Source organism: Nicotiana sylvestris, chromosome 9 (assembly GCF_000393655.2).
Source record: "Nicotiana sylvestris chromosome 9, ASM39365v2, whole genome shotgun sequence".
In the NCBI taxonomy this organism is placed as follows: Eukaryota; Viridiplantae; Streptophyta; class Magnoliopsida; order Solanales; family Solanaceae; genus Nicotiana; species Nicotiana sylvestris.
This window is the reverse complement of record NC_091065.1, coordinates 155,225,010-155,239,269: the sequence shown is the minus strand read 5'-3', so window position 1 is coordinate 155,239,269 and position 14,260 is coordinate 155,225,010. Positions and strand designations below refer to the sequence as shown.

Genomic DNA, 14,260 nt, shown 5'->3' with positions numbered 1-14,260 from the left:
TATATCCAAGCTGGTTTAGCATTGAATACCTCCTATTAATGGCTAAACCATTGCTTATGAGAACAAAGCTTCATATGTTGGTCTAAGATTTTCTAAATTGCATATAGCAGCACTTGTATGCATCAGATCAACAATATATGATAAGTCCTCCCTTCACAATTGGTTTAGGATCAGAAACCAAATATTTTTACTATCTTTTGTTGCGTGGTATATGATTAATTTCTCTACCATAATACACAAAGATATGTTTCCCAAAGATGATTGGGGATATATGTTAGTTTTTCTAACATTTGGGGGATGGAATAAACAGTTGAAAAATATGCTATATGAATCGAATTATCATGATCCTCACTTAGAAGATAATTCAAGTCGAATGCCAGAAGCATTTGCTGATCCAAAATTAAATATCATATTTCAGCTGCAAATGCTCCTATTAAAATTAAAGTCCCTGAAGGATAGAGTTTACTGTACGCATGAAGCGTGGTAGACCAATCGGTTCCAAAGGTAACAATCCTTGAAAAATAGTAGGAGCTAATGATCAAAATGATCATAATGAGGAGGAAATAAGCTCTAGAAGAGCCCACGACATAACATTTCATGAAACTCCCGAAAAAGTTCAGGTACCTGAAAATAAAGAAAGTGATGAGATCTCCACAAGTTATGTCGCTTCGGAACTGACACAAAATGATCGTCGACGATATATTTAATACAATATAGTGCACAATATTGTAAAAGATTGTGAGGATCGGACTAGCAGTCCAGACACTTGAAGATGTCATACCATTTAGATACAAGTCTTAACCTATATGACTTATTTGGCTAAATCTATATGAAGATCCTTGAAGGATTGAAAATGCCCGAAGCATATAATTCAAAGTCTTGAGAAATGTACTCGATCAAATTATAAAGATCTTTGTACGGTTTAAAGCAATCTGTGCGCGTGTGGTATAATCGCCTCAGTAAATATTTGCTGAAAGAAAGTTACATAAATTATGTTATTTGTCCATGTATTTTTATAAAGAAAATGTCATCAAAATTTGTTACACTTGCTGTTTATGTTGGTGACATAAATCTTATTGGAACTCCGGAAGAGCTCCAAGAGGGTCTTAAAAATACTTTTACATGGACAAAGTGTACCCATTAAGTACACCAATGAATATTCAATCACTTGAAGTGAATAAGGATCCGTTCCAACCTCTAGAAGAGGATGAGGAGCTCCTTGGTCCTGAAATACTCTATCTCGGTGTAGATGGTGCACTTATTTATCTTGCTAATGCTAACAAAAGTGGTGCAGATCGTATTGGTAATGCAGATGCAGGTTATTTATCCGATACCCATAAAGCTCGATTTCAAACCGGCAAGCAGGGAGTGCATATGATTGAGATCAGTGATTCATTCGAGAAACATGTGGGTTGGAATGTGATAAAAGACCCACAATATTATACGGAGACAATGTTTCATGCATAGCACTATTAAAGGGAGGATTTATAAAAGGAGATAGAACGAAGAACATTTCACCAGAATTATTCTACATACATGATCTTCAGGAAAATTGTGACATTGATGTGCATCAAATTAGTTCAAGTGACAATCCAACAGATTGTCTTTACCAACATCAATTTTTGAGAATATGGTATACAAGATTGGAATGCGGAGACTCAAATATTTGAAATAAGATTTTCTTCAGGGGGAGTAAAATGCGCGTTATACTCTTTTTCCCTTACTAAGGTTTTTCCCACAGGGTTTTTCTTATAAGGTTTTTAATGAGGCAGCCAACAATGCGTATTACTAAATATGTGTACTCTTTTTCCTTCACTAAAATTTTTTCCCACGTGGTTTTTCCTAGTAAGATTTTAATGAGGCACATTATTTTTTAATGAACATCCTAGGGGGAGTGTTATAAATATATTATATTATGGATGTTTATTTAGTACTCCGTTGTAAATAAGCTTCCTGAAGAAGCTTATCCATATGGAACTCCACCGTAAATATGTTTATCTATTTAAGTACTCTATTGGAAATAAGCTTCCTGAAGAAGCTTATCACTTCGATACCCGGCTATGGATAAACATTGCCCCGGTAGAAGATTATTCATATCGGGTATAATAAGCTTATCCTTTCAGTACCCAGTTATGGATAAACATTACCCCCGGTAGAAGATTATCCATACAGGGTATAATAAGCTTATCCTTTCAGTACCCAATTATGGATAAATATTATCCCTGGTAGAAGATTATCCATACCGGGTATAATAAGCTTATCCTTTTAGTACCCAGTTATGGATAAATATTACCCCCGGTAGAAGATTATCCATATCGGGTATAATAAGCTTATCCTTTCAGTACTCCGTTATGGATAAACATTGCTCTCAGTAGAAGATTATCCATATCTAGTATAGTAGCAGCTTACGCAGCAGCTTCCTTTCTTCTATAAATAGAAGAGATTTCAGTTCATTATGTACATCAGTTTGAATTCGAATAATATATCAGTTTCTCTCTATACTTGTCTTTACTTTATAGTCTTTATTTTATAACAGAACTTTCTTTATACTATTGGTGCATCTAATTTAACTCCATTTAAATAAATATAAATATCTTGAAAATGACTTGATAACAAGGAACTTCCTTTATACTATTGGTACGTCTAACTTAACTCCATTTTAAAATAAATTAATGTCAGTACATTATATGTGAGATACCGTTAAATAAAATGAATCTTTCCAGGTGATAGTAAACTTATCCTATTTATCAAACTAGTACTGGAACAAGAACCATACTAATAACATTGTGTAATCAAGGAATAAAAATTAACAGTAGTTCTTAAATGAAGAGTTAATAGAAGTTTACTTTTCTTCAATATATAAAGGAAGGAAACTTTTGTGTCTTTTTAAGGGGGAAAATAAACTACCCTAATTACGTAGCTAGTACCACTAATCATAGTACAACATAGATCTGCCCAATTTAGTTAAGTTAATAGAGTTCATCAATGTATCTACCAAAATGACAATATCTTGGAATGCATGTGAAATGAAGTTCTTTTCAACCCTGAAAAAGAGAATAATTTCTATATTCTGTAGGACTCAGTATTCAAATTTGAGGAAAAAATCACAATTAGTTCGATATTGTTATGAAATACATATTATATGAATGTCCACTAATCAAATATAATTCCCACTATTCTTCTCCATTATATAGATAATCTCCACTACTTCTCACCATTATAGTTGTAACTCTCACATCTTCATAATCTCCCCATGATCTTCTCCCATATTCTCAATAGTTAATACCACGTTCATGACATCCATTTGTATTACCTCAATATCATTCTATAAATAGAGGGTTTGGGCATCGCATTGTGCACCCTTGGAAAACACTTGAAAAAATAAAAATCTCTCCTCTCTTTCTCTCTACATTCTTGTCTATTTGTTTGTTTCATATTATTACTTTTGAGCTATATTTTTTAACACATTATTAGCACGATGTATTAAAACGTCTATATGGTTTGGTTTATTAGTACATAGGATTTATCATGTAATAGTTCTTTAATTTGAATGTTTTACTTTAAAAAAATTATCCTTGAACTATAATAGAGTTACACGATTTATATGGTTGCCAAAAGTGATATAATATTTTTAAATGTTCGAAGGCGAGTCCTTGTACATTCACTTTGGCTTATTATGCCATTAATTGAGGGTAAGACGGTGGATTTAAGGTCCAACGCACCACAAGGGTAAGACATCGGATTTGAGTCCTGATGCACCATGCATGATGATAAGAATTGAGTTTGAGTTCCAACTCGTTATGATCTAACATGCTTTTATATGGGTAAGGCATTGGGTTTGAGTCTCAATGCACCATATTGATGATATAATGATGACTAAAGAAAAATAATGTATTTTTCATGAAAAAGCATGAAGCTTGTCCCACTTGATTTGCTCCATTCTTAAAGTGAATTTGGTAGCGGTGCATAATATATTTAAATGAAGACAAGTGGTTGACCAATGAATGCGGCATGCCAAAAACCAAAATAACAATAGTCATCATTGGTAATCGCAAAAAGGAGAAAAATACAAGTTCTCAAAATAATCCTTTCAAAAGGTGAAGGAAAGATTTACTATCAAATTGGTATGGAAAATTTATAAAGCACGTCGCGATAATTATACTCTATTATTTGAAGAGAATGTGACTTATGATAAGCATTAAGAATGCAGACTCATTCCTAAAGGTAAATGTAGCAATATGTGATAAAAGTAATTAGTGAAGACGTGCAATGTATGATTGGATACATATAACAACTCACCTCTAAGGGAGGTTTGAGAGAAAGAAAACTAATGAATATTACCGTATGGTTACATGAATATGTCATTGGTCACGTACATGTGGTATGCCAAAAATATTTTGACATGCCTTGTAAAAGGTTATTAAAGACAAAATTAAAGCAAGAAATGATTTTGCTTATGATTACTTTGACCATGAAAATTTATTATGATATAATTTTCTCCGTAAAGGAGATATTCACCATATGAATGGTGTGACAACAGATCTTATAGTAAAAAAATCAGGTAAGTGCTCTGGAAGAACTAATTTGTTACTACCCGGATAAATGAAATTGTTCATGACATTGATATTATAATAAGTCTCAAAAGAAATTTTTAGAGTTTTAAATATATTAGCCAAAATAGGTGGCATTTGAGACTATAAATAAAAGAAAGATTGAATATCTTCGTATTACAATAATCATATCGGGTAAATATGAAAGATTATCCGATTTTTCTCTTTGTATTATACATGTATAAGCATGATGATAGAATCACATGTCACAAGTAAACTAGATGTTTACTAAAACAAAGATTAGTTGGCATGACCAGTTGGCCATCCCGGTTCAATTATGATGTGAAAATTACTTGAGAATTCACATTAGCATATATTGAAGAAATAGAGATTCTTCAAAAATTCTCTTGTGTTGCTCATTCTCATGATATACCAGTTAAGGTTGGGCTTGAATCCCTTGATATCTGGAACGAATAAAAGATGATATATATGTATGAGCCCAATCACCTGCCATGTGGACCGTTTACTATTATATGATTTTAGTAGATTCATCTATTCTATAGTCACATGTGTGTTTGTTATCAACTTGCAGTTTGGCTTTTGCAAGGTTGCTTGCTCAAATTATTAAAGCACAATTCCATAATAAAAATTATGATAATTTATCTTGATAATGCTGGTTTAAATCCAAATTGGTTTAGCAGAAATTGTATGCCTCCAATTAAAACCATTAGTTATGAGAACAAAACTCCCAAATAGAAATAGAAATTTGGTATGAGGTATATTATTTAATATACAACAGCACTTGTACGCATCTAACCAACAAGTTATGATAAATTCTCCCTATCTTAATTGGTTCAGGATCAGGAACCAAATAATTTTCATCTAGAAATATGGATGTGCTATATGATTTAATTGTTCCACCACAATGCACAAAGACGGGTCCCCAAAGAAAATTGGGGATATGTATCGGTGATCCCAACATTAGAGGGAGAAAATGGGCAGCTGAAAAAGTAATACATGAAATAAATTATTGTGAGTGCACCTAGATCCTCATACAAGAGAATGTGAACTTGAAATTCAAGTGATAATTCATTTGCAAAATATTACCAAGCGCATTTGCTGACCCAAAGCTAAATGTCATATTTCAGCTGCTAAATGCTCCAAATAGATTAAGTCTATGATGGACAAAGTCTATGGCACGCATGAAGGATCATCAGTTCCAAAGATAAAACTCCTTAAAGAAGGAGAGGAGCAAATGATAAAGATGGTCATAATAAGGAGGCAAGTGCTCTAGAAGAGTACCACGACATAATACTTCATAGGACCTCATGGGAGAGGCTCAGATACCTGAAAATAATGAGATAGTGAGATCTCGATAAGTCATGTCTTTAATGAGTGATGATGGAACCGATATAAATTGATCGTCTACGATGTTGTTAATATAATGTAATGCTCAATATTATTAATATTGACGAGGATCTTGAGCTCAAATCTGTCATGGAATTTGGATATATAAATGATTGGCCAAATAAAAAATACAAAATGAAAATTGACTCCATCTGAAAAAATATGAAGTTGGACGGATAGTCCCAACACCTGAAAGTATAAAGCCTAATGGAGATATTGAAATATGATTAGTGTTATATTGCAAAAGGAATACTTGATATAGATTTGTTTATTCTAACAATATTGCCAAGGTTTGTTGGTTATGCAAATGCAGGCATTTTTTGAAGTTCGTTCTTCAAATAATCTATTTATATGTAAGGGTACTGCCATATTATTATTTCACAAGGCAGTCAATTATTGATACTTATCCAAGTCATGTCAATATACTAGCAACTGATAAAGCAAGTGACTCAACACACAACAGATGTGTGACTTTTTCTTGAAGAGAAGATTCCAATAATAGTGAAGGAGATGATATTTATTTATCTTAATTGAAACAAGGATATATTAAATGAGATAGAATAAAGCATATATTTTATCAAAGTTCTTTATCAGACATAATCTTCACCGAACGATGAAATAGATGTTCAACAAATTTGTTCGCTTGATAATTTGGTGTTCTGTTTAGTGAAGCATGAGCAACCTCAACATTTGAGAAGTTGGTATACAAGATCGAACACATCATCTCGGAGAAACAAATTGATGTTTTCATCAGGGGGAGGCAAATACGCGTTGTACTCTTTTTCTCTTAGCTAAGATTTTATCCCACTAGGTTTTTCTCGTAAGGTTTTTAATGAGGCAGCAAATAATGCGTATTACAAGATATGTGTACTCTTTCCTTCGCTGAGATTTTTTCCCACCGAATTTTTTTTAGTAAGGTTTTAACGAGGCATATTATCTGTGGACATCCAAGGGGGAGTGTTATAAAATACATATTATATAATGTCCACTAATCAAATATAACTCCCGCTACTCTTCTCCATTATGTAGATAATCCCCACTACTTCTCACCATTATAGTTGCAACTCCACACCTCCATATCTTCCCCATGATCTTCTCTCATATTCTCAATAGTGAATACCATGTTCATGACATCCCTTTGTATTATATCAATGTCATCATATAAATAAAGAGTTTGGGCATCACATTGTATGGGACCGCGGATGTGGCACTGCAGAAGCGGTTAGGGGACCGCAGGTGCGGTCTAAGGCAATGTTGAAATTGGTCGCAGATGCGGCCCAGGTACCATAGAAGTGGCACCGCATCTGCGGGTAAGAGGTCGCAGGTGCGGAAGTTGGGCTTTAATAAAAAGTTGCAGGTGCGGTCCATTTACCGCAGAAACGGGACCGCATGTGCGGTCCCATGGTCGCAGAAGCGGATTCGCTGGCCAGAAAAAAAGTATAAACGAGGGTTTGAACTCAAAATTTGGAAAAACGATTTGGAGCTTGGTTGAGGGCGATTTCTCGAGGGTTTTTGAAAGAGAAACAATGGGTAACGTTTTCTATCTTAATTTTGATCCTAGAATTATAATCTATTGCTGTTTTCCTCTTCTAATTAAGGAAATTGGGTGAGAGTTGCATGGTCATTGCATAAGATTTGCAGGAAGGGAGGGAGTAGTAGAGAAAGAGAGAGTGAGAGTTGGTCGAATAGGTTTAAGGGACAAAACAAGAAAATCTATATAGTTTACTTGTATGTATAATCATTTCTATTAGTCTCATTTGCATGCATGTATAGGTATAAATTAAAGTTAAACATCATATTCACATATTCATTCAATTCAAGCACACATTCTTTAATGCAAAAAGACTGGCAAGGAAATTAAAACAACTGAAATCCAATAAGCATTTAATATTAGTTATAGTTTAGCTAAAACTGGCATCTCAAAGTTCTCAGCTAGTACCAACTTAATACTGAAAATCCACAAAAACAACAAATTGGAAAAGTCAAAAACACCATTGTTCAAGCTAGAACTGAGATATCCCCAGCTACAACTTGAAAAACAACAAAAGACACCAAACTAAATAAAAATTGGATAATTCTATTCCCCCATCTTGTCCGCCAAGCCAATCAACGAGAACCATGAACTACTATCTCATGGTGTCAAAGCAGTCCTTTTGCAAATAGGACAACAATTCTTGCCCCTCAGCCACTTTCTGATGCAATCATAATGGAATTCATGGCCACAGTCAAGTTGTCCAAGATTGTCCCCGACGCCAAAAGTATCCTATACACATCCAAAGAGAAAGAATCAGGTTGCAAGCAAGCATAAAACTGAGGACAGCTGAAAAAGTTTGGTGCTCCTTACCAAGCATATACAGCAGGAGTCATTGCTATCGTTCATGTTGATCGATTGATGATACTTGTGCTGCTTCAGAAGTGTAGAAATAACTTTCTTCTTCAATCCGGTGCTTGCATCTCCCATATGCTCTTCAAGTGCCATCAATTCCTAAAACACAAACCACCCGTTATTTGAGAAAATATTTGATTGAGTACTTTAAACCATATCACACATTCATGTAGTCTCGGCTTGGTTGAGGGCGATTTCTCGAGGGTTTTTGAAGGAGAAACATTGGGTAACGTTTTCTATCTTAATTTTGATCCTAGAATTATAATCTATTGCTGTTTTCCTCTTCTAATTAAGGAAATTGGGAGTAAAAGTTTGGAAAATAGGAGGAGGTTTCCCCAATTGAAAATTCGAGTTTTGAATGAGATTTTGACGTCAGATTATAGTAGTTTTTGTTCGAGTGTGTTCGTGAGTGATTGGGAGTTCTGAATTTGTAAATTTTATCCAAATTTCGAGATGTGGGCCCGGGGAATTTTTTGGGCGATTTTCTTAATTTCGCGTGTTAACTTCGAATTAATTAGTTAAATTAGTTACTTGAAGTTATATTTACATTGTGCAATTACTTTGAATAGATTTGGGCTATTTGGAGTCAGGTACTCGTGGCAAGAACGTGATTTCGCGTTGATTGAGCCGGTTCGAGGTAAGTGACTTGCCTAACCTTGTGTGGGGAACTCCCCTTAGGATTTGGTATTGTGTTATGTGAGTACCGTGTATATGAGGTGACGAGTGCGTACACGTGTTAATTGTTGAAATCCCGTTTTCATTAAGTTAATATCTATGTTTTCTTGTAATTGGGAAATATTTGTACTTAAAGCCTCTTGCTTAGTTTGGGAAAAACATGTTTATGTGATTTAATTGTCTTACCTGCTTTAATTGCCTACTTGTGTTATGTGCAGCATGTTAGAGTAGAATTTCCTGCTTAAATTCTAGAATAGAACTATAAATTCTTCTGAGATTGTTGTGTGTTATACTTTGGGACTACGGGACGATATCCCGGGAGATCCCCTGCATGTTTACTTTGGGACTACGGATCGGTATTCCGGTAGATCCCCTGCATGTTTACTTTGGGACTATGGATCGGTATTCCGGTAGATCCCCCTGCACATTTATATTTGGGACTACGGGACAACACCAGGTAGATCCCATGTACTGGATATTTACTTTGGGACTACGGATTGGTATTCCGGGAGTTTTCCCTGCATATTTATGATTCAGACTATGGGACGATATCTCGGGAGATCCCCTGTTGCTATTTCTGGGTACTGAGTTAGTTTATTTCTATGATTTTATTCGTTATAGACTATTAGCATTATAATTATGTTGTCATATTCTATCCGGTTTTACCTTATTTTTTTCATCTATAATCAGTAGGACCCTAACCTTCCTCGTCACAATTCAGTCGAGGTTAGGCTTGACACTTACTAAGTACCGTTGTGGTGTGCTCTTGAACTTTTCTGCACATATTTTTCGTGTGCAGATCCAGGTACTTCGGCTCAGCCATACTTTCAGTGAGGCGAGGCGATCTTCAGAGACTTCGAGGTATATCTGCTGCGTCCGCAGACCGAGGAGTCCCTCTCTATTCTCACTTCTAGCTTTAGCTCTCCTGTATTTACTTTGTTTATATATTCTGGAGTTAGAGTACTTTATAGTTATTCCACAGCTTGTGATTTCATGATATTCCGGGGTTTGGGATTTGTTTCAATTTGAGAGTTTATATTTGTATATGTCGAGCGACATCTAAACGTTTTATTATGTTTTATCCGCAGTTTTTGGCTAGTTTTATCTTTCGTTTTCTTTTCCGCAAATTGTTAGGCTTACCTAGTCATAGAGACTAGGTGTCGTCACGACAGTTCACGGAGGGAGAACTGGGTCGTGACACTACTCTTCTCCATTATGTGGATAATCCCCACTACTTCTCACCATTATAGCTGTAACTCCCACACCTCCATAACCTCCTCATGATCTTCCCCCATATTCTCAATAGTTAATATCATGTTCATGACATCCCTTTGTATTACCTCAATGCCATCCCATAAATAGAGGTTTTGGGCATCACATTATACACACTTGGAAAACACTTGAAGAAATAAGAATCTCTCCGCTCTTTCTCTCTACATTCTTGTCTATTTGCTTATTTCATATTATTATTTTGAGCTAAGTTTTTTAACAGATATATATATATGCTACCCTGGAAGATAGAATAATAACCTGCTATAATTTGATTGAAATATAAAATATATTGGTAGTGTAAAAAATATTTATGATTGCAGTGTATATAACTTGATTCCAAACCGGAATCCTCACAATCTATTCTTTAAGTTTAATTTACATGCATGGTCATTGCATAAGATTTGCAGGAAGGGAGGGAGTAGTAGAGCAAGAGAGAGTGAGAGTTGGTCGAATAAGTTTAAGGGACAAAACAAGAAAATCTATATAGTTTACTTGTATGTATAATCATTTCTATTAGTCTCATTTGCATGCATGTATAGGTATAAATTAAAGTTAAACATCATATTCACATATTCATTCAATTCAAGCACACATTCTTTAATGCAAAAAGACTGGCAAGGAAATTAAAACAACTGAAATCCAATAAGCATTTAATATTAGTTATAGTTTAGCTAAAACTGGCATCTCAAAGTTCTCAGCTAGTACCATCTTAATACTGAAAATCCACAAAAACACCCAATTGGAAAAGTCAAAAACACCATTGTTCAAGCTAGAACTGAGATATCCCCAGCTACAACTTGAAAAACAACAAAAGACACCAAACTAAATAAAAATTGGATAATTCTATTCCCCCATCTTGTCCGCCAAGCCAATCAACGAGAACCATGAGCTGCTATCTCATGGTGTCAAAGCAGTCCTTTTGCAAATAGGACAACAATTCTTGCCCCTCAGCCACTTTCTGATGCAATCATAATGGAATTCATGGCCACAGTCAAGTTTTTCAAGATTGTCCCCGACGGCAAAAGTATCCTATACACATCCAAAGAGAAAGAATCAGGTTGCAAGCAAGCGTAAAACTGAGGACAGCTGAAAAAGTTTGGTGCTCCTTACCAAGCATACACAGCAGGAGTCATTGCTATCGTTCATGTTGATCGATTGATGATACTTGTGCTGCTTCAGAAGTGTAGAAATAACTTTCTTCTTCAATCCGGTGCTTGCATCTCCCATATGCTCTTCAAGTGCCAGCAATTCCTAAAACACAAACCACCCGTTATTTGAGAAAATATTTGATTGAGTACTTTAAACCATATCACACATTCATGTATTGCGGCTCATTGCATTAATTACCTCATAAGATAGATTCTCAGTATTAACATGAATGGCACCCTGTTGAGCTGCCTCGTGTTCATCTTCTTCATTTTCCTGTAATTTTGAGCTCTCAGTAGCAATGACTATTTTTGCATACCATCTTACACAAAATTGCGTGAAAAAATATGAATGGAAGCTCTACATTTCACTTTGTCATACACCAAAGTATGAAGTAGCATATCTAACATGAACATCAACGACAACGAATCCAGTGTAATCCCATATGGGGTCCGGGGAGGGTAGAGTGTACGCAAACCTTACCCCTACCTTATAAAGGTAGAGAGATTGTTTCTGATATACTCTCACCTCAAGGAACGGTGAAAATAAAGCAACAAACAATAGCAATAACAATGTAATAGAGTAACGGAAGAGCATATCTAACATGCGAAGATTACATTTGGCAACCCTATTTTTATGAACACAAGCTTTTAATGTTCTTAAATCGCCAATTGGAAATGAACAGTATTTAATAGTATAACTATGTCCCGTTACAAGTTACTCATGCAAGCATAATATGGATTTGTTCAATCATGCTGGTAACAAGTGTAGATCATATCTCCAAGTCTTAATTCACAAAATCTTATTTTAAGCCAAATAACATGAAAATGAAAAGCGGTTTAACTGGCAAGTGAGATCAGACTACTTCCTTATAATCATACTAGGTAAAGTATGCAGAATGCTGACCTCGATAACAATGGGTTGATTTCTGCGCCCCGGCTCCCTCACAGCACCAGCCTATGTGTTGAAGATAATTGGGTGATAGTCACAAATAATTATAAGAAGACGAAAAGTATGCTTCAGATATGCAAAGGAAAAGAACAATGATAATCGAAGTGAGTATTAATATTTCAAAAACAGTCAACAACGCGTAGATATTATGAACACAAACCTATTTACGTGCAGTAAATGCATGTTAACAGCCTATGCACGAGCAAACACTTTATAAACTAAGCCACATACAACACATTATCTAGGAAATTCATTGTAGGAAATTCAACCAGATAAGAAAGAAAAATGTACCGAAAGGGGCTCATGCTATATGTATATATACACTCTCTCTAAAGCATCACATGGAATAATAGGAGAAAAAATCATAACGTGTAGACCGCACATCTTAAAGAATCTACAAGTTGATCACTAAAATATTTAATCTTTCTAAAAAAAAAGGACGTGTACTAAAAGCAGGTAAACTAATCATAAAGTCAAGTATACTTTCATGCCTAAGAACTTCAGATATAAAAACATCAACGAGTTGAAGTATCTCCGAAAATATTGAATGCAGTGTGTACTTAAAAGGAGAGGGAGGATTGAGGGAATATTTTAAGGGAAAATTTTTCAGCACCAAAAGACGGATAGCTAAATAAACGAGAAAATCCATGTAGGAAAGAGAATGGCTTGAGAGCTCAACGAAATTAAGAAACTGAACAGTATTCATGTTATGATTGAAGAACTAACCGCAGACACCAGCCTATCTCTGTTATCAGCAGCAACAGTTTCCCCAATTACAAGGGGAAGTGATGGAGGATGAATGTCATTGAACTCTGAGCGCCTTCTCAGAAAATCAGCAATTCTTCTTGTCCTCAGTTCATTTGCTGTCAAATCTCTCATTGCACTACTTGAAGGCTGAATAACAGCATTAGATTGATATCTTGAAGCAGATGGAATATCGCTATGGAAGTTTGTATGTTGCTCAGTGAACATCAAATGTGAAGCGTTTTCCACCAGAGCTATCCTTGAAGCTCCAGGAAAGTGTGTACTCTGAGAAGGTGGAGCTGTTGGAGCGTGCCATAAGCCTTGCATTTGAAGAGAGCTCCCGGCATTATTTGCTCTAGGGATGCGAGGAACTGAAGATGTCTCTACAAAGCTTGAGTTAGTCATGCGTCGTACAGGTGAACTACGTCTCTGAATCAAAGGCTGGAGTCCAGCTGATTTCGCATTTAGCAGAGAGGACATCCTGCACGACGGAGTTGGTGAATAGCGCTGAGTATTTCCAGCAGATATTCCATTTAGGTCTATGCTTAGCTGACGATCCGGAAGACCGAGGCTGGTATTTCTTGCAAAGTCACTCATAGTACGAGAAGTTCCAGACATGGAAATTCCTCCTGTTGTGCCCCTAGGAGCGATCTGGTTTGACTGACTAGGAGCATGACGATTTCTTGTGCTTGAGCTTGAGCTTGAGCTGCTGGAAGTGCTGTCACGTGCTTTTCTCTTTCTTCCGCAAACGCACTGCTGATTATGCATCACCTCATTTAGATCAAATCCAACTGGCCCATCTATCTCAGAGTCACCGCTGTCAGGAACATATGGAACATTCAGATCTATCAAAATACGGATAGAATCAGAAGAAGAGCTTTCTGAATCAATTGATGTGGTCCCATTTGCAGCCAAACCAGTACCAACGCCAAGAGCGACTGCCGGGGCTGTAGCAAAATCATTACTACCATTAGGAGTTCCGTTAAAGGCTGTATTTCCCGCATTGGAATTGTATCTCCCCATTTGAGAATTCGTAACAAGTTATGTAGCTTACTTCAAAAGATCTAATTAAACCACTCTATCACGGATAATTTCCTGAAATTTCTCGCCGGACCTGTAATTTTACCAC

General features: G+C 35.8%; 1 protein-coding gene and 1 long non-coding RNA gene across 2 annotated transcripts; one reads left to right on the top strand and one right to left on the bottom strand.

Annotated features, from left to right (window-relative positions):
* Nucleotides 1-7,912: 7,912 nt before the first annotated feature.
* On the top strand, nucleotides 7,913-10,065 carry LOC138877127 (uncharacterized). The gene is made up of 3 exons (XR_011402451.1): nucleotides 7,913-8,569; nucleotides 8,913-8,980; nucleotides 9,818-10,065. It is a non-coding gene; the product is annotated as an uncharacterized lncRNA (long non-coding RNA).
* Nucleotides 10,066-11,187: 1,122 nt separating this feature from the next.
* LOC104222575 (E3 ubiquitin-protein ligase MBR2-like) lies at nucleotides 11,188-14,154 on the bottom strand. Its single transcript, XM_070158138.1, has 4 exons — nucleotides 13,114-14,154; nucleotides 11,638-11,712; nucleotides 11,401-11,541; nucleotides 11,188-11,319 (listed from the first exon to the last, which is right to left on the bottom strand). Exons 1-4 carry the CDS (start codon nucleotides 14,152-14,154, stop codon nucleotides 11,188-11,190), a joined length of 1,389 nt encoding a protein of 462 aa, XP_070014239.1.
* Nucleotides 14,155-14,260: the final 106 nt, after the last annotated feature.